Source organism: Neolamprologus multifasciatus, chromosome 22, assembly GCF_963576455.1.
Source record: "Neolamprologus multifasciatus chromosome 22, fNeoMul1.2, whole genome shotgun sequence".
Lineage (NCBI taxonomy): Eukaryota > Metazoa > Chordata > Actinopteri > Cichliformes > Cichlidae > Neolamprologus > Neolamprologus multifasciatus.
The window spans coordinates 2,801,734-2,823,196 of NC_140459.1; the positions used below are offsets into that span (position 1 = coordinate 2,801,734).

At 41.2% G+C, this 21,463-nt stretch overlaps 1 protein-coding gene across 2 annotated transcripts in view; it reads left to right on the forward strand.

The window, feature by feature from the left end:
* The first annotated feature begins 2,504 nt into the window (after positions 1 to 2,504).
* The window catches only part of LOC146492572 (protein MTSS 1-like), a 75,678-nt gene continuing 56,719 nt past the window's right edge, over positions 2,505 to 21,463 (forward strand). Inside the window, exons 1-3 of one of the 2 annotated variants that reach the window (XM_085149202.1) lie at positions 2,505 to 2,929; positions 15,924 to 15,985; positions 17,692 to 17,765. In XM_085149202.1, coding sequence (XP_085005328.1) covers positions 2,858 to 2,929; positions 15,924 to 15,985; positions 17,692 to 17,765 — 208 coding nt within the window. In that variant the 5' untranslated portion in view covers positions 2,505 to 2,857. The remainder of the gene's footprint in view (positions 2,930 to 15,923; positions 15,986 to 17,691; positions 17,766 to 21,463) is intronic. The other variant, XM_085149200.1, reaches the window with a different exon arrangement.

Consider the following 21,463-nt stretch of genomic DNA (forward strand, 5'->3'; position numbering starts at 1 on the left):
TGTAATGTTTGTTATGTGGTTACAAGGATAATGTAATCCACTGTGTGTTGTTGCTTTTTCTCATACTGTTTTCTGCCAAAGCTTCACTGACTACATTTGACCATTAGATGTCCTCCAACCTCCATGAACACCAGAAGTCAGACGTCACGGTGACACAGACAAAATAAATCACTGCACAAGACTTCAGCTGACCAAACTTTCTTTGGTGTCCGGCTCATTTAAATTGTAGCAAAATTTAAAAATAAACAGATTTTATGAACTTCACTTTGACAGTAATTTATACTTTTTTTTATTATATTTTTATTGAAAAAAGGACTTGTTACAATAAAGTGCATTGATATTATTTAGTTGAAAAAAAAAAAAGACTTTTTCTTATTCCTTTTGTTTTACATTCAGGTAACAAAAAGTGATCTCGGTGCTTGACAGTGTTTACATAATCCAGCATGTTTAACTTATTTACATAAAGTACATTATGAACAAATTATGAAGTTGAGGGTCAACCTGACATTGTACGATACATGGGAGATGCACCAATTCAGAGCTGGTCTTACCTAAATTCAGGGTGGATGGGGACACAAAGCTAATCCATTTATTCCATATTTTGTAGAATTTGTCTTTTCGAATTTTTAAAAAGAATGTCAACTTTTCCATTTTAAATATTTCAAAAACCACCTTAAACCAATCAAGCGTTGGCGGAGTTGGATTTGCCACTTCCTGGTTATTAATTTTTTGCTGGCTGCTAATAGCTCTTGTAAGAGCTTTGTGTCCCCTCCCCGGACCGAGCCAGCAACCAGGCCCAAGTACAAATTTACAAATTTAATATCAAATTTTATCTTAAAAACCTCACACAGAGTTTTATGAATTCCCAGCCAGTAATTTTTAAGTTGGGGCAGTCCCAAAAGATCTGGGAATGATGTGCCTCTTCTGATCCACATCTTCTCCAGCATTCTGCTGTCCCATTTTTAGATTTAGTTTGATGAGGGAAAAATCTAATCATGTTCTTCCAGCAGTGGTCTCTCAGATTAATGAACTTGTTGAGTACCAATGAAAATTACAAATCCTCTCCCAGTTCTCATTTGTTTACCCATCCCTGATTCCAATTCCCATTTAATCTTAATATTTTGAGTAGTATCCTTCCTGGGCTGAAGAAGCACATCATATAGTTTGCAGATTGCCTTTCTCAGAGAACCAACACATGCTCATTTAACTATCTTAAACATTTCTGACTCAACCGGGTTTGGGTTTGGGATATTGCAACGTTTGTTAAAATAATCCTGCGTTTGAAGGAACCTGAAGAAACCTACTCGTCTTAGGCCAGTTCTTGTTTGTAAAGGTTGAAAACTCTGTAGTGTCCCTTTATGTGTGACGGGATGGAGTGTTGTTAGTCCACTCTCTATCCAGGACTGAAATCTGGTAAATAAATGACTCTGTTTAATAAATGATGCTCATGCTTCAACACTAATATCTTTTATGAAAAATGTGGGTTTACTGTGAATTTTCATTACTGCATTTGCTTTAATCTCCTTTTTGCTGCTCTGGTTACTGTGTACATACACATGCACTTATATTAATGCACATGTAAATGAATGTATGACGTGTATATATGAGTGTGTGGAGCAATATGCAAACCAGGTGAGATGAAAACACTGAAACACACCTCACAGACTGAGCGTCAGACTGGTTCATGAGAAAAGAAAAGAAGATCATCTTTGTGATTTTTGTTTCCTGTAGATCGACGAAACACTCACTAGGGGGCGGTATAATTTTAAATATCTGTCTTACTCAGGTTTCTATTTCTTTAAATCACGAGCTCGTAATAAAATAAAACTTTATTGAGACTTTTATTGTTCAAGAACCCAGATCAGTAGGTTATTATTTTGTGTGGCTGCATTTAGAAGTTTTGCATGAATGACAACATCACTTGCTGATGTCATCAGCCAAGTCCAGACTGACAATAACCCAAATAAATATTTTAATGACTAATTCTTATAAATATCCTGTTTTTACTCGTCTAGTTCTAGCAAACAAACCACAATTTACCTTCTTTAGATTTAAATGCTGGAAAAAAACATTTGTTTTACTGATATTATTTTTCTTTTACATTTTTGAACAGAATAGATTTTTCTGTAATGTTAAATACGGACATTTTTCATATATTATTCCACTTAACAATAATTTAACTCTTTTGTAATCTGTAAAAAAAAAAAGACTAAGTATCAATATGAAATAATTTAGACTCATTGTTCTTTGTCACAGAACCATGCTTTCTGTGACATTTTTAGCACATTTTATCTAATAAAATATTAATATTGTAGGCCTCGGCGTGTCTTTTGTTTAGAATGGCTTTGATTGTCATACTTGAGCAGTTATTTGGGTCCTTTGTGTTTCTGTGTCACTAGCTTTATACTGTGCAGTCATTTCCCAGCGCTATCACAAAGACAACACCCTCATCTTTCCATTAAGAAAAAACCTTCCTGTGCTGAAGGCGGGGCCACGGGAACGCGCGTCCACGACCTTCCAAGCGCGCTCCCGGGCCGTGTCTCCTTCAGCTGTGTCAGAGGAGCAGGTTGGTGTGTGAGGTTGAGCTTCCCCGCTCTGGCGCGTCTCTGCTCCTCCGGCTGAAATGGGATTTGTGCGTTCCGAGTGGACACCGACCGGCTCCTGCGCTCCTGCTTCTGTCCGCCTTCTGCTCTCCTTCTGCCGGGGAAACCCCGCAGCGCAAGTGTGAGCGCTTACATCCGCACCGAACAGCGTCTCTCTCCCTCCCTGTGAAGCCCGTTTGTTTCCCGACGCTTCATTTATGGACTAAAGAAGCTCCGAGTGAGCGTGTTTGTAATTTCCGTTCACACAGCTGAAGATGGAGACGATGATGGAGAGGGAGTGCAGCGCGCTGGGGGGGCTTTTCCAGACTGTCATTGGAGACATGAAGGTAACGCGAAAAAGACGCGATTGTTCCACCTGATCCTGGTGGTTAACATCTGTGTTACACACATCTGTTTAAGGCAGGGCGGCTGCTGCAGAGGCTTCTGATCTGCAGACCCTGTTGCACAAAACCAGAGAAAACCGGAGATTTTAGCGACATCATTAATTTTCTAATTAGCCCGAAGTGGGAGGTGAGCGCAGTCTGCTGGTTGTTAATGTTCAGGATCTGATCGCCTGCAGCTTTCTCCAGCAAATGCATGTAAACCAAGCTTCATGCCGGTAACCAAACACAGCTGCAGGCTACTAATGCATCGGAGGGATGAATGACATTGTTGCAGTGACACTGCAGGAGATAAACACACAATGAAGTGCAAAATGCTCGGTGTCCTCCCGAGCTTCACAGAGAAAATCACACTCCCGGGGTTTTGATTACCACAGGGGTGCAACTGCTAGGATGGGCTGCTTTAAAAAACAAACAAACAAACAAACATTTCAGATATATTTCAAAATCAATCTCGTCTGTAAGAGCTGCCAGAAACGTGTGTAAATGATAGTTGTGCCAGATAAAATTTTTCAGTCTCAGGCTATAGTGACTGTTCCTCAGTGACAGAGCTGATTTGTTGGAAATTCAACAGCTTTGCTCAAACCTTTTAAAAATGGCTGCTTTCATTTATTCCAGCTTTTAAAATGTGAACGTTTCTGCTCGTCTTTGTTCTAAATGTTGCTTTTAACTGGGTATTTATGACTGAATTTTCCACCTTTCTGTGTCACACACCTCATTGATTAATTGAGGAAATAAATGGCAGCTTAATGACAGTGAACTGAGTCATTAGCTGCATTTCCCTGAGCAAGAACACAATCAGTCATGGAGACCCGATGGCTGTAACTGGGGTGTTCTGTTGTAACGTTCGTGGGTCTTTAGTGTTTGCATGTCCACCAAACTGACCCATATTTTCATTTGAATGGCAGGTTGTAACTGGCAAACATCCATCAATTGCCATACATGTAGCACATACACTGTAGGAAAGACCCAAGCTACTCATGAGCAAATGGCAACACAATCAGACAGCAACAAGCCGTAATGACTGATACCAATATGAGCTGCCACATGTTAGCCAGAGGACAGAAGTAAATTAATAGCAGCACTTTGTGTAATAATCAGTATATGCAGATGAGAAGTGGTTAACCCTTTAAGACCTACCATAGAACCAAGTCCACCAGAGCTTATATTATATGTTTACATGCTGTGGAGCCATTTTTGGGAGCATTTCAAGTTGATATCATCAATACAACCATTATAGCCCAGATTTTAATAATATTTATGCATTAAGTGCATGGAAATTACATAAATTGCAAAAAAGTGCAATAAACTACAATGAAATTGAAAATCATTTTTGTTTTTTTAACATATATTTCTAGTTAGAGAAATTTAAGAGGCTTATCCCTCAAAACTGTAAATACAAAAAAGTTGCACAAAATAGTTTCCCACCACAGGAAATTTATTTTGAGTGTCTTCATAGTTTTATTTTTGAAATACACCAATTTTTATACACTGCAGGAAAAACGAAAATAAATATTATAATGCAAATTTGCAAAATAACAGCATATGCATCAAAATAAACTATTTCCAGCAGTGCAATATGAGTCCTAAGCATCCCAGAAACGACACAGAAAGTCAGAAAGTCAAACATAACTTTTAAAAACACCAGTATAGGCTCATGAGGCCCTGATGGTAAAAAACTACCGACATTTCTGCAAAATGACGTCACTTCCGGTTTCAGGCAGGTCATGGCGGACATGCGATAGTTCGCGCTGATGGACATAGGAAGTGTTATGAACAGCTGATCGGATCGGCAAAGCGTGTTTCTGGAATATTATGTTTTTGTTGCTGCAAGCGCTTTTTATGCAGTTTTTGCAAAGCTATATGTGGAAGGAAACTGTGACCGAGGACAAGCTGATGGCATAAGATGTAAGTACAACTCCTCCGGTTTCATATGCAAAAAAGCGAGGAGGACACGGCACAGCTAAGACCAGATATTAACAAAATTAGTTTTATTAACAAAGCCAGTTATGAGTCCAGCTAATATCTTCAGTCTGTTTTCATTCTGTAGTTTGATGCTGATCTGAATTAGATGTTGAATATGGAGCTCCTGATGAGTCAAACTGTATTATTTTGTAAAAGTCAGCATCACTGTCTTTGGGTAAAGTAATAACAGGACAGTCAGAGGTAGAGTAAACAAACAAAGCCACAGATCTCAGTCTTTTCTACATTTAAAAGAACAGTTTATTTAAGAACTGAGGCATTTTTTTTTGTAACCTTTGACAACACTCAGTAAATATTTGGCAACTTAGAAGACCTCCTGCTGTTATTTAGAAAGCCAAAGCTTAAGAGTTCAGCTGCTTGGAGTCCTTCTTTTTTTATATTTTTGGCTCAGATGTTTTTACTGTGAGGCAAGTCTGGACTTCAGGATTAAATTCAATTCAGTTTTATTTATAAAGCACCAAATCACCACAGCAGTCGCCTCAAGCCGCTGACAGTATTAGGATACTGTTGGTTAACAACACTCGTCGTGTATTCTTTCCTTGTTGTTGTGCCAAAACCTGTGCATATTATTCAGCATTAGTGGGGCCTTCACTGATGTGCAAGTTACAAGGAATTACCTCCAGTTTGTTCATGTAAGTAGGCAGTCTTCTTCTGGAGTCCCGCAGGGCTCTGTGCTAGGACCACGCTTCCTTTAGTTGCATTGTTATGCAGATGATACCCGACTCTATATATCCATGAAGCCAGATCAATAAGTTAAACTGCTGGAATGTTTTAAGGACCTAAATTGAGGTAAACCTGAGTTTATTGTACTCATGATCTGATATTAATTGAGTGCTATAAAAATAAAACAGAAATAAATGACCTTTGTCACAGGTCATAATGCAGTGCTGCGGTGAAGATCAGAGATTTCTGCAGATTCTCTGATATAAGTCACTAATTCTTTACTTTATGTTACATTAAAACATGTTAACAATCGACTCTTGGCTTCTTAGGGAGGCTCCTTAGAAAGTAAATAAATAAAAAGAATTAATTGTAAGATATTTCACCAGATTTTTCAAATCTCATATTAAATTAAAAATGAGTCCATTCCATAGTTTTTATATTTGTAATGTTTTCAGTTTAATATGGCTTTTAAATGGTTTGTAACAAGTTGAATTTTCTGTTTGTTAACATTTACAAGGTTTTCTTGTACAACACGTACGTCTTACCTTCCCCTACTGTAACAGTGAAGTCCTTCCCCCTTTGTAAATTAGTCTCTGGTTACAAAGCTCTTTAATGCGGGGCTCACACCACACAATGCTGTTGTTTAAGAAGATGTCAGATCAGGTAATTAGAGCGGGAGACAAATGACAGACTACACGTTGGTCCTCTGACAAGTCGTAGCTTGCACATTTTTCCCAACCTGAGTGATATCATCAGAAAGTGGTGCCGGCGAAGCACCACAAGGATGGTGGCAAACGTGTTGTGTTGGCATGGAAAGCGCTTTGGATGCCCGTAGTGTGGATGTGTTATAAGTTTGAAGCCAAACGTGTTCTTAGGTCATGGTGAACAGTCCAAGGTGCAGCACTGATTGTTGTCAGCCATATGCTAGATTAGATAAAACAGTCATCAGTGGTTTACAGACCCGACTCCTGACATCTTTAGGCTGTTTTCCTGCTGATATCATGTAGCTGGGACCTCACCCAAGCCAATGAATCAATGCAATGGTTGATTTATTTTTTTTAAATTAAGATTTGTAATGCACTGTTCTCCAGCAAAGGTTCTGACATCATGAGCACCTAATAACACACATAAAAGTTAAAGCTACTTTATTCTCATTTTTATCTTAATTGCTGAATTATCGTCATCATCCACCGCTGTTTGGATCAGACGTGTGAGTCACAGACGGTCAAAGGTTTCCTTTTGTTAGTGTAAATGTGTGTGGGTGGAAATGGCTTCCACTCTGTCAGTGGGGAGACTCCAGCCTCCTGCGTTTCATTGTCTTTTCCATGCAGACGTTTTGTCTGCGTGTTTGTGGTGTGCACGGCCCGATGAAAGCCTCCCGACTCCCTCTGTCATGCTTTGTGTTAACATGTAAAGTGATCGCTTTTGTATCACTTTTAACGTGACACTGGATTCCTGTCACCTGGTCCTCAAACATTTGGAAGCTTTGAGGGTTTCATGTTGTAAGTTCTTCCTCTTGTAAGAATGATTTTGATACACACCATGAAAGAATGACTGAAAAGCACATGTCGAGAACTTTTAGTGTGGTTTTACTCTTTCAGTTGTTCATGGCACTGTTTGGCTTTGAACTGCGCTCATGAGATTGACCTCCTACCCTCATTTTATTAAGATGAGGGCATAAAACAAGTATTGTGGCCTCTTTTCACTTCACTCATATCCTCCCTTCAAAATATTTCACCCTCAGTTTGTTATGATGTGCTTAGCATGTTGTGTACATGCAAAAGGTTTCCTGCATCGTGCTGTATGAGTGTGAGGGTGTTTGGCAGCGTGCAGTCAATCATCTCCACATCACTGTGCTGTTTAAAGGGAAGCAGACACATTACTGTTGATCCGTTTAAGTGGAACCGATCTGGATGTTTTTCTCTGGAGGAGAAACGGGTTCATCCTCTTATACTGTGAGCTGCTTGACTCTGAGCTGCGTGTGCCTTTAAACTTTCCTTGTGCGTTCGCATTAACGGACAGTGAACCGTGGGTTTAGATAGTTTCTTTGACCTGCTTCGTGGAGCATCTTTATGGTGTTAAAGATGGATTAAGCCTGATTTGTCTGATTTTTCTCTGGGTACTCCAGCTTCCTCCCACAGTCCAAGTACATGCAGTTAGTGGGGTTGGGTTAATTGATGCTTCTAAGTTGCCCAAAGGAGTAAATGTGAATGCGAATGATTGTCTGTCTTTATGTGTTAGCCCTGTTATAGATTGGCGAGCTGTCCAGCGTGTACCCTGGGACATTTACCCCGCCACCCTGAAGTGGATACGCAGAATGGATGGATTGTATAACAGAGATAAAGATGTGTGTTAGCATTAGCGATGGGTACCGGTATCCGGTGCCATGATGGCACCGGTTCTGACATAAACGGTAGTAACCAGACCGAAAAGCAGCGCACATTTCGGTGCTTTATTTCGGTGCTTTTTTTTCCTGAGCTGTGATACACTTTAGATTCTAGCCAATCATTTTACGTTTCCGAGGATAGTAGGCGGGTCCAGGTACGTACGTTCTTTTAGAGCAGAGCTACAGATTAAAATGCCCAAGGCAAAGCGGTCGAAAGTCTGGCTGTACTTCACAGCAAAAGATGCAAACTCAGCAGCTGCAACAAGTGCTTTAAGCTGATACTGTGATGCTGTCAAAGGAGGTAACACCTCAAATCTGATGAAACACCTGGCGACGCATAGCGTTTTTTTTAAAGCCGAGAAATGTGCCGTATTTGATAGCTTGCTGCGAGACCTCACACCGAGCACATCTACTGCGGGTGTGGTGCCTGTTATCGACCCGGAGTTAGCAACATCCCCCAAAACCCGAAGAGGAGAGTCCTGGCCCCTAGCCCTGCCAGTGTAGCAGAAATGATGAGGATGATGATGCAGCAGCAGCCGTTCTTCTCTGCGTGAGTAGCTTCATGTTGTTCGTGTGTAATTTACGTTGAGTAGGCTAACCACGTTATTACATTAATGCATGTAAGGTGAACTAGCAAACACCGTCGTAGTTACATGCGGCTGTCTTCTTGTTTGATGGCAGATACTCCCTTCACCCTGGACAAAAAAGGCTAAAATGACCAAAGAAAAAGTGGAAAACAGTTAAACATGAGAGGTTTTTGGACAAAGTTTGTGTTTTTTCCATTGTTTAATCACTGCTTCTAGCCAAGAGTGATACCATATATGCCCCATAGCTGCAGAAAAGGCTAACATTGTTATCTTTTTACAAAAAAACAGCTGAACATGAGAGGTTTTTGGACTAAGTTTGTGTTCTCCATTCTTTAAGCACCGGTTCGAGCACCGTTTAAGCACCGGCACCGTTTCAAAAGTACCGGTTTGGCACCAGTATCGGATAAAACATAAACGATACCCATCCCTAGTTAGCATCTAGCAGACATAAATGTCCCAAACTTCTGTTTGAATGCTTTGTTGTTGTACTTCTGTAGTGTGTGAATCAAGCATTGTGGGATGTGCACTGTGCCTTTTGGAGGTTGTTGACGTAGATACTAAACTGCTCTTACTCTCAGACATGCCCAGGATTGTCTCATTGTATAGCATTGATCTTACCTTATGACATTTTTATATCATGTAAAAAAAAAATTACCAATATTTTCATGCATATTGTGATACATCACAGACCTAATGACACCAAACCAACACAAAAGACAAACTATGTAACTAGCTAGCAGTAGTGTTTCCATCAGCTGTGGCAACATAACTTCTGCTGGTTGGAAATAAGCTTGTAATCCTTTTCCTACATTTTGCTTCCAATGAGGCAGCTATTGAGGGTAAGCGTGAACGTGAACGCACGAACGTGCTTATATGCTCAAAGCAGCGAGTATTGAGGAAGTATGTGATTTAAAATGCAGCAGGTTCTTTGTCTGTGTAATGAATATGCTCCATTATTTGCTTTGTATACACTCGCTGAGCCCGTCTGTGGTTGTTTGCTGGAAATGATGGGTTGTTTTTAATATGTGGGTAGAGGAGAGACTCAGTCGTGCAGCCTGAATGAAAAGTAAAGGAAGTCAGAAAGTACGCGGAGCTCCAGAGTAATGTGACCATTTTCCACTTTTTAATGCCAAACAATTTATTTACATTGGATGTCAGATGAACATCATCATTTCTAAATAAAACTGATCAACTCTATGTTCACATAAACCAAAGCAATACTAATAAAATGAAGATGGTTAAATCTCGTTTTGTCTGAAGAATCTTAAATACGAGTAGAGTTGTATAAAACACAAGTAACCAAAGTGGTTTTTACTGATTAAGCTACTAGATCGAAGTATATCATGTTAGGTTAGCTGATGGTTTTAAATCCCTGACAGCAGTGAGCTTCCCAAACAGGATAATGCAGATCCAAGCCCACAGGAGCAGCTCAAAGGGCAGAAGAAGACTCCAGGAGTTTCCTCCTGCGTGTCTTTTTAATAAATAGATGTGAGTCAATCCGGGACATTCTTTAAAAAGGATGTCAGACATTAATGAGAGTGCAAGGCCATTATCAGCTCATTAGTTTCCCCTCCATCTTATTTTGAAGTTGCTGCTAACATGTTTTACAGCATTTACCTCAGGGCAGCAATTAAACAAGACGGGCACATAAAGAAACAAACTGGAACCATTAGACCACTGGGTGGGGACATATTAGGGATATGTGGGTGAAATAATCCTCCTATATACTGTAGATATAAACATGCATGCTTACATCCGTACCCACACCTACATCTATAAATGTAAATATTCAGGAATATTATATATATGCATAATGTCATGATTAATCACTCCCAGACTTAATCAGACGGAGCCGATCCAGAGTGGGACAAAAAACAGACCTCGAGGGGAGTCGGTTTTATCAGGTGGAAAATGGTCGATTCATTTTGGCATTGTATGTTATAGAAGAAGTCAGCGACCTGGTGACCTGTGCATGCTGCCCACCTCCTGTGGTTCCCACATCAGTCCTGACTCAGTGACCTTTAATCGGGTTGAAACAGAGGTGGTTGGTCGTTTGGTTTGGCAGCTGCATGGCACTTTTCTACTCAGCCGAGCGCTCACCCAGTCACACACACATGCATTCAGTGCTTCGATCTGACATGATTTCTAACATTCACACTCCAAGCAATTCATTAGGAGCAACTTGAGCTTCAGTATCTTTCCTGAGGGTATTTCAGCTTGCGGACTTGAGGAATCTGGGATTAATCCATTGACTTTCCAGTTGGTAGACGACCCATTCCTGAGCTAGAGTCACCCCAAGTTTGGTGTGCATGTGTGCATATTTGTTCACCAAAGATATATGAGGTAGTACTGATGTTCGAAAGATGTCCTGTGAACGATTAAACCAGAACCAGCAGCAGGTGAGGATCCAATTCTTGTGCTTCTATCCCGTGATCACGGAGGTTGGACCCGCTGCAGTCCAGGGCGATGGAGTCCAACATTGGGCTGATTACTCAGTTATATAAACTTTAAGAAGTAAAACCTTTAAGACGGTCGTTCGCATACACAAACGCACACACACACTGATTAGCAAGTAGACACAACTGTCTCTCCACCCAACAACCTCAGATAAACTAAGACTGAACATTAATGTTGTGATGACATCACTGTGTAAAGTGTTTCTTGCTACTAAACAACAAGGCTTTGAGTGTAAGTAATGGACATGAGCACATTCGCTTGATGCTAATTGCCATTTGTCTTGAACTGAAGCCTTAATCACCTCAGACCTATAATAAGCCTGGTCTCTTTTTGCAGCGGGCTGCTGGTTAAACTGGTCTGTGAGTCAGGATTGTCATGGAAACATCACGGACAAAGCTGCAGCATTGACTTTGGTTCTCTGGCCAAATGGGTCACTTTGTTTTATTGTAGTGGTGCTGACATTGACTCGTGGGGAGTGAACTCTTTTTGTGCTCTTTGTTCTGAAGCTCTGCAGCTCTAAATGAAAAAATAAAAATTTCATCTGAAAACACATTTTGAAATTTTAAGTGAGAAATCCAAGATTGATGAAACACATCAGGAAACACATCTGATTTAATTAAATGTAGGTACTACTACTGAAAATCAGCATAGTAAAAACGTATGAACAGCAGCAGCAGCACCCTTTGTGCTTATCCTGCAACACAGAAATGAAAGACACTCATTTGCTTTTGTATTTTTCGGAGACTTGAAGAAGATCGAATCAGTGCGGCACATATATTGTGTGCAGATGCAAATCTGCTACCACCTGCCAGCGTAACGTTAACAAAGGAAATTAGGGCTGACATATCCACCATACAGTATTCAATTCAGTTTTATTCATACAGCACCAAATCATAACAACAGTCTCCTCAAGGCGCTTTATATTGTAAGGTCGACGCTACAATAATACGTTCAGAGAAAAACCCAACAATCATATGACCCCCTATGAGCAGCACTTTGGCGACAGTGGGAAGGAAAAACTCCCTTTTAACAGGAAGAAACCTCTGGCAGAACCAGGCTCAGGGAGGGGCGGGGCCATCTGCTGTGATTGGTTGGGGTGAGAGAAGGAAGACAGGATAAAGACATGCTGTGGAAGATTGGTTGGTTGTCCAGTTTGTGCCTGTATAAAATGATATAAATGCAGAGAAACATGTCGGTAATTTTGCAGTAGTGTCATCAGAAAGAACTCAGTCATCTGCAGCGTGTGTTGCAGAGACTGAATTAAAGTTGCGATTAACATTTTGTGCAGTCTGTATGTGAAGGATGGACATAACTTCCAATTTGACATAAACACCTTAAACCTCCATTTTTTTTTTTTATTTTTTTTTTTGTAATAGCCGGTTTAGGACAACTCCCAGATACAGAAAGACATCTGGGAGTTGTTGTGTAGACATCTATGGATAAATTAACTGAGCTCTCACTTCATTTATGACCTCAGCAATCAGGCTGATGAGCATTAATTCCACCTGTTTTTGAAGAAACATAGATTCAGAACTGGGGGAAAACCAGCTTATTCTCAGTTGCTAATAGCTTGAAATTTAAGTCTTTAGCCCAGCGGTCCCCAACCCCCGGGCCTCGGACCGGTACCGGGCCGTGAGTCGTTTGGTACCGGGTCGAGAAAGTTGAGGCTCAGGTGTGAAATGTATGGTTTTCAGGGTTTTTATCGGTTTTCAGCGTTATTTTGTTATTGTTTTTATCGTTAACTGGTTTTCCTGGGTCTTTTCACGTGTGTTATGAATAAATCTTCTTTTTTTCGGTACCGGTACTAGTTTTATTTTGTTGTATTTATCCGCGACACCTTAAAGTCCGGTCCATGAAAATATTGTCGGGCATAAACCGGTCCGTGGCGCAAAAAAGGTTGGAGACTGCTGCTTTAGCCAATAAGCGTGGTTACAGGTTCACAGTTTGATAGGTCTGTTGGGCGGATCTATGTTTATGCTTTCAGCATAAAGAAATGAAATTGTGAGTGATCTCTGTGGACGAGGTGGCAGTCCTTACACAGAAACATTAAAGCAGCAGAAATCAAGCAAGGATTTTATGGTTTGAAGCTCTTGCAGGTGTTCGCAGAGCCATACAAAAAACAGAGGGATGGATTCCTGAAGGACCAGCGTGCTGCCGCCACCTTTGGTTGTTGCCACGGTGACAATTTATGTCGTCAGTGACTGATGGATGCAGCGACCCTGGCCTCGCCTGTGTGTCCAAGTGGGAGAAAGAGAGAATGCAATGAGGTGTGGGCGTGTGTGCACAGCGTTAGAGAGAGGAAAGGATGAATGAGTAGGAAAGAGCTGGAAGAGGACATGACAGTGCTTATGATAAATGTGTGTGTGTGGGGGGGGGGGGGGGGGGGGAGGAAATATGCAGGTGTTGAATATGGATGAAAGGAAACAAAGAAAACAAACATGTGACACAGAAACTGTGTGTGAGAGATTGGGTGAGGATGCATGCACATGTGATCCTCCTCACACACATCCTTCTCTGTGTGAAGCCCCTCTGCAGCCACCGGTGCTCCGCCAGCAGGGTTGCCATGGTAACGTAATCCAGGCAATGACGCTCGGCATCTCTCTCACAATCAGAGGAAGGCTGAACACACCCAGCTCAGCTGCACCGTGAGAAGAGCAGTGGGAGCAAAAAAAGGAGGGGGGGGGCAACGCCCACAAAGTGCAGCCGAGAGGTGGAGGCGTGCCGGCTCTCTACAGGATCACAGGGTGGGAACGTTCACCGTCTTTATGTACGGCTCCTGTGCCGTGCATTCGTTTAGTGAGCTATTGGACGTTCTGGCTCATTCTGACCACTTCCTGTGCAGAAGTAAGCGTTCCTAATGATGGAGTTCAGATAGAAGCAGTCTGTAAAAACACGAGACACATGAACCATTGAGCCAAATCTACAAAATGAAATTCAAAAAATGAGAATCGAGGTTACATTGTTGGTAGTTTTGCTGTATTTTGGACTGCAGTGTTCCCCTGTGGAGATCCTTCGGGATCCTTCGCCCGACACTTTAATGAAGTCTGGGATAAAAGCTTAGTGGCTGAAGGTGTGTGTGCATACCTTTCTTGTATATTTTGCTACATTTGTGATACTAATAATGTGCTATGCAATGATAAAGCATCACAACATAATATATCATTAGGGTTTTTAAATTTGGTGACAGTATTCTGTCTAGACAACCAAACCCTGTGAGGGACGACGGCTCAGATCTGTCGCTGCAGTTTAAAAAGAAAGAAGCTCCACCCGTCCTGAAGGCATCAGGAGACTCCTGCTGACATTAGAAGCACAGCCTGGTTTGTCTCGCTGTGGTTGGCTGTGGTTGGCTGCGGCGGCTCGGCGTTTCCCTCCATGCGGCCTACTTTCTCAGTCCTGCTACACCCAGGCAGACCTACTGTATTTGCATGCCTGGGGGCGCTTGTTTGGCCTCCTCCTAGATGGGTGGGTGGTTGGAGGGAGATATGGATCGGTCGTATTGATCTGTCTCCTTGTTGTCTGTTTGTTAACTGCTGTGTCTGATTCTCAGGATTTATGTGTTTGGAGCCTGAAGAGGCGTGCGTGGGTTTAGTTTGGTTGGTTGAGTTATCTATATATTTATATTTAACACATAACCCAGACTGTGGGACCTTTGGGTGAAGAACAACTGTATGATAATGAGTATGTGTGCAATAGAGCTCTCATTAATCTCATCCCCATCATTTCTATTGACACACTGACCTGATACACTGGGTTTATAACACTGTTGTCTCCGGCTTTAACCCTTTAAAGCCGGTCGGAGCGGACACGCTCCATTTAATTTAACTATTTTTAAATCCTGGTAGCTCTGCAACCACGTGAGCTAGCGCAATAATTTTTTTTGCATATGAAACCGGAGGAGTTGTACTTACATCTTATGCCATCAGCTTGTCCTCGGTCACAGTTTCCTTCCACATATAGTTTTGCAAAAACTGCATAAAAAGCACTTGCAGCAACAAAAACATAATATTCCAGAAACACGCTTTGCCGATCCGATCAGCTGTTCATAACACTTCCTACGTCCATCAGCACGAACTACCGCATGTCCTCCATAACCTGCCTGAAACCGGAAGTGACGTCATTTTGCGGAAATGTAGTTTTTTACCATCAGGGCCTCATGAGCCTATACTGGTGTTTTTAAAAGTTATCTTTGACTTTATGACTTTCTGTGTTGTTTCTGGGATGCTTAGGACTCATATTGCACTGCTGGAAATAGTTTATTTTGATGCATATGCTGCTTTTTTGCAAATTTGCATTATAATATTTATTTTCGTTTTTCCTGCAGTGTATAAAAATTGGTGTATTTCAAAAATAAAACTATGAAGACACTCAAAATAAATTTCCTGTGGTAGGAAACTATTTTGTGCAACTTTTTTGTATTTACAGTTTTGAGGGATAAGCCTCTTAAATTTCTCTAACTAGAAATATATGTTAAAAAAACAAAAACGATTTTCAATTTTTTTGTAGTTTATTGCACTTTTTTGCAATTTATGTGATTACTATGCACTTAATGCAGACATATTATTAAAATTTGGGCTGTAATGGTTGTATTGATGTATAGCAACTTGAAATGCTCCCAAAAATGGCTCCACAGCATGTAAACATATAATATAAGCTCTGGCGGACTTGGTTCTATGGTAGGTCTTAAAGGGTTAATAAGTGCTGATTGGTCTCTATTGAATGTGTTTCTTTTGTCAAAGCTTCATTTTTTTAAATTAAAGCTGCAAAATGTAAGACAAAAAATCTTCCCCACATTTTTTGCTTTCACTGCTATAAAACTGCAGATTATTTGATATTTTCCTCATAATTTTCTTTCTTTTTCCTTCAGGGCAGTTACCCCGTCTGGGATGACTTCATCAGCAAGGCCAGCAAACTACAGTCACAGCTAAGGTAAAAATGCTTATTACATGTCATAACATGTTTATTTACAAAAGACCAAATAAAGGGTTTAAAAATGACTTGAGGGGAAAAGAAGAGCGAGAGGTTGAGCGCAGCGAGAAGCCCCGCCCACATCTTCAGACGCCCCGAGTCTGTCATCAGAGACGGCACCTAGAACTCAGAGACGCAGATCAGACAGGAGCCAGCAATAACAGGAGACGGGGTGACACACAACAGGAGATTGAAGGGTTTTCTGCAGCCTGGCTCCTGTAACGACAGCATCAAAGAACTGAAAGTAACACGCAAGCAAACAAGTGAAGAACACAAATATACAAAAGATGCACCAGAGACAAAAAGTAAAAGATAAAGCAGAAAATCCTGCAAAACATGCAAGTCTCAATTCATGCAATCATGCAATAAATGTACAAGAATATTTGTAAATGCCATGGAAGAGGTTTTTTTAGTAGATGACGTGTAGTGTTGTGACAAGCTGCGTGCACGTTTCTGTCTGCAGAAAGCTGTCGACTGTCGTTGGATTTGTAAATGTGTGAAGTCATTTGCAAATCTATCTGAAATAACTCTCTATGCATGTAGAGTTAGGAGTGTAAATGTAAACCTTAAGTGTCACCGACACGCGTGACTTTCATCTGACTGGAACAGAGAGCAGAGATCTGATGAATGTGTCACTATCTTATCTGTTCGTTTGATCAGCTTCCTGAAAACAGCGATTGTGTTCAGTGCAGATGTTGATCTGAGAGCGTTTACATGAACTGTGGCTTCTTCTTCTGTGGTTTATGAAGAAGGTTATTTAGTTTCAGAAATGCTGTAGCCTCATTGAGCTGTTTTATATTGATTATTTATACATAGACAATCATATTCATTGATGTTTCAACCTTAAGATGAAAGGAAGCGTGTCCACATCCTGAGAGTGTGCACAACCTGAGCTCATGAACATCCAATCAGTCTGCTTCATTAGGTGTCTAAATGTCAGGCTCACCTCTCCTGTCACCTCATCCCTGACGTCCACACACACACACACACACACACACACACGGCTGAAGGTTGCCACCATCAATAGAAACATGTACACACACACAGACCACAAAAACCACACACTTGAGCCTTGACAAAGCCTCCACACATACATGTTTACACTTTTCAGCCATTAACCAACCAGCGATGACACACACACACACACACACACACACACATGAACAACTCAATTAACCTTCTGTGGCTGGCAGAGATTAATGATGCCACCATAAAGCCATTATCAGCGAGATGGATCGGCACTGAGCCTCCAGAGATTCTGTCCTGGGACAGAGGTCATCAGAGGTCAAAGCTGATTGCTAATGACTCGATCCTTCGTCCTCTTCCTCACCCTGCATCTGTGGGGGGATTGTCTCTGTTTCAAAGGTCCAGAATTATGAATTTGCACATTTGAAATAGTTTCTCTCCCTGATGATGAGTCAGAGCGTATGTCACATTTTAAGACTGATTACTCGAGTTCAAAGTGCGCCGCCTGATTTGAATTCAGAGCGACGGGGAGCTTTGTTGCTGCAGATCAGCTGAGTGATGACATGATAAACATGCATTAAAAACATCAAATGTGTTTAACATAATTTTTTTCCAATAAAAAACTAAAAAGCCAGCAAGAAAGAAATAATGAATAGAAACGTCGTTTTCTGTGTTTCTACTTCCTGTTTTGTGTCTTCCAGGACGACGGTTGTCGCTGTAGCAGCCTTCCTGGATGCCTTTCAGAAGGTGGCCGACCTGGCAAATAACAGCCGAGGTAAGATGGGGACGAGGTCCAGCACTTATGGGGACCAGAATCCTGGTCCTGGTAGCACGCTGTCAGGAGGATAGTACTTAAATAATCGAGTGAGTCAGGTGCAGCTGCTGGTTATCGTAGTAAAGATGTCGGTAAGAGTACTTGTCGTATTTCTTACCGTATCCATTAGCTATTTGTTCAGTTCTCTGGCATTGATCATTGTGGCTCTTTGGGGCCTTTAATCAAACCATAATGTTAGAGAACACGTGCACAGTGCAGATATAACCTGCAGGAAACAGGGTGTGCTTGTAGAAGCACTGACAGCAGCAGCTTTGGCTCGTTGCATATAAAAGAGAGACGAGTGCAGTGGATGCTGTTTTATATGTACAGTCATCTGGACCAAGTGATGGGATTCATGGTTACTATCATATTATGTGTTGTATTTATTGTAATAAAAGGGGATTTCAATCTTAAATATACACGTGCTGTTTCCGGACTTTTCATTTGCATTTAGCTACAAGTAGACGCATCTTGATTCAGTGGTTATAGGTGGACAGCATGACCATCAGAATCCTTTTGCGTTGGATTAAACGCCGCATTCTCATCTATTTTCATTATTACTGAGGCCCCACAGTGGCGTGTTGTATCCTCAGCTTTATTTATGGAGTGGACAGTGACGTATTACAACCTTTTCATGGTGACATGAGTTTCTCTCATCAGGACGAAGGTTTAAAGCCGCCTTTGTGAACTTTCCTACCTGGAGATCTTTCACCTTTGAGCATATGTTGGTCCAAGAAATCCAGGCGATATGACGTGTGTGTGTGTCTCTGTGTGTGTGTGTTGCTTGTGATGCTGCACGAGCTTTGATTCTTATTATTGTTGCTGCTGTTGTTATGGAGCACTCTGTTGTTAGTGTGTATAATGTCTGTTGCTGTGATGCCTTCTCGGTTGTGTTTACCTGACAGTTACCACAAGAACACAAATGAAGTTTCCAAGAGGACAATAAAATCCTACTGTATTTATTGGTTGTTTGTCAGCCAATAGGAATCAAACAGGAAAAGCCTGGTTTTTCAGTCAAAATGTTGTTATATATGAAATGCATCTGTGCTTAGCAGTGTTGGTCAAGTTACTTGAAAAAAGTAATCAGTAACTAATTACTGATTACTTCCCCAAAAAAGTAATCCCGTTACTTTACTGATTACTTATTTTCAAAATTAATTAATTACTTAGTTACTTATTAAAAACACGATTTACAACCTGAATAGGTGATAAAGCGATAGATCTTTCAGCCCAATTCTACTTTTTCTACATAATCATCATACAAAATGTAATCAAATGGAAAAGTCTCTTTTTAAAACTTGTTTTATTAGTTTTAATCTTTTAACTTTATGCATCAAGCAAATATTTAATTATCTGCAACATTCTCTGACTGGAAGAAATTTGTTTAATATTTAAACCTATTTTCTGCACATTCCAGCACATAAAATAAAATATTTTGTGTGTTTACACTCAGTCTTTCAAATAGATGCAAGTAAAACACAGCAGAAAATAAATAAAGTCAAAGACTAGCGGTCCTGTTGCTCTGTTTTCACCTGTAAAGCAGGAGTGGGGTAGGCGGAGGGTTACCCTGGTGCAGGTGTGCAGCGGTCAGTGGAAGAATCCGCGAGTTTCTCTGTGAGTTTCCCATTACGTCGTAGCTACTCGGTGCTTGCTTGGAAGTTTAGGGTTTTTTCGCTGTAAAAAGAAGTTTTCTTCCCACGCACAACGGACACTAATGTTTTTGTCACTTTTTATGGAATCAAACTCAAAGTAAGGTCAGTACTTCCACGCTTTAAACGCTGCAGCTCATACTCTCTCTGCACTCGATATATGATCCATTGTTGATCTGCACACAGCTGTTGTCACGAACGTCGCACGCGCTTACGTCACTGTCATGAGACATTCTTGCAAAAAAATCACGGTTTTAGTAACGCAGTAACGCAGCGTTCCTACGGGAAAGTAACGGTAATCTAATTACCGTTTTTGCAATAGTAATCCCTTACTTTAGTTTTTGTCCAGCAACAACTAAAAGAGGAGCCGAGAGCGAGAGTCCAGCACGGCAGGCGAGTGGGCCGCTGCGAGACCACTAAAGTGCTTTAAAGAAGAGCGAAAGAGAGGAAGCGAAACATTTCCCGCGGCTTTATGAATCTGCTTTATGCACAGAGAGGAGAGGAAAAAAGGGAGAGAAGATGGAGAGGAATCACAGCTGAAAGTGGAAACACTCCCACGCACACGGCCTTCATTACTGCTCTCAGGAAGCATTCAGCTGACACACAACTGCTCCAGAGGGCGACCATCAAACTCCTAGAGATGTTCGTTAAAGTCTGATTGGTGATTAAGTTCTTCAACACTTTGGTTGATCTTGTTTTACTGGTTTAATCTCATCGTGCTGATGGTGGAGTCTCTGACGTGTCAGCAGAATGTAAAGTCTGACTGCAAACTTAAATAAAAGCATCCTGAAGCTTCAGATTTATTCCTCCTCAGCCAACAAACTGCAGGAGGTCCCAGTATTCTGTGCTGCTGTTTGTGAAGCCGGCTGCACGCTTTCTATTGATTTTTACTTTTCTGCTATTGACAAATGATCAGAGGCTGCTGTCTTCATGATCACTGGACTGTAACATCAATGGTGGTTGCTTCCTGGATTGATTAAGTGGAGGAGGCGGCCTTTATGGGCATATTTGTGAGATTGTGTGTGTACACCGTGCTTTCTAGTTTTCTTGTTCAGCACGACTCTTTCTTGTTGTCGTTCTGAGGAGTCCAGTGATTTATTTATGTTTTGCTTCCAGTGAGCCAGACTACTTTAGGTCAGGAGAGGGGCGTGGCCATGATGGTCTACGGCGTCTGTAAACTGCGGTGGAGGCTGTGTTAGGGCTGGGCGATATGACCTAAAATTCATATCTCGATATTTTTTAGCTGGGTGGCGATATAAGATATATATCTCGATATTGTTTTAAAGCCATAAGTTAAGAACAAAAAGAGAGTTCTTAGTCACACTGTGTCACAGATGTCACACAGGCATTTTTATTTACATACAGCATAGATGTACATAAAATTTACTCAAAAATAAATTATCAGCATTTTTTAAATAATCATGCTCCATAAATAAAAGAAAACAATGTTGTTTTTGTGCATAACAAAAAGCTCATAATTGTGCAGTCAAAATGTAAACTAACAGACGCTGAGCATAATAACAAAGACAGATTTCCCAGCTGCTCTGTTCCCAACTTCTACTGCGTGACTAACAGCCTGGAGTTTGAAATCCTCTTTATGGTCCTTATACACACACAATACGGTAATATTACGTTGAAGCACAGTACGTATCACTCCGCGAGGCTCCAGACTACGGTAGCCGTAATGCTCCGACAATCCATCAAGCGCTGCAGCGCCGTAACTTACCAAAGTCGTACTAAAACATTTTGTGACAGATTGCTGAACGCCGTGTACCACCTAAAATCGGTTCGCGGTCATCAAGCACAACCAGAATTCATACATAAGGCGCGCTGTCAACTTTTGAGAAAATGAAAGGATTTTAGGCCGTGCAGCCCCTGTGGGCTGCATGTCGTTAGCGTGGTTAGCTCGTTAGCGCGGTTAGCTCGTTAGCGCGGTTAGCTCGTTAGCGCGGTTAGCTCGCTAACACGTTGACGCGGTCCAGCCCCACAACTCGCTAACTGAGATTTGCC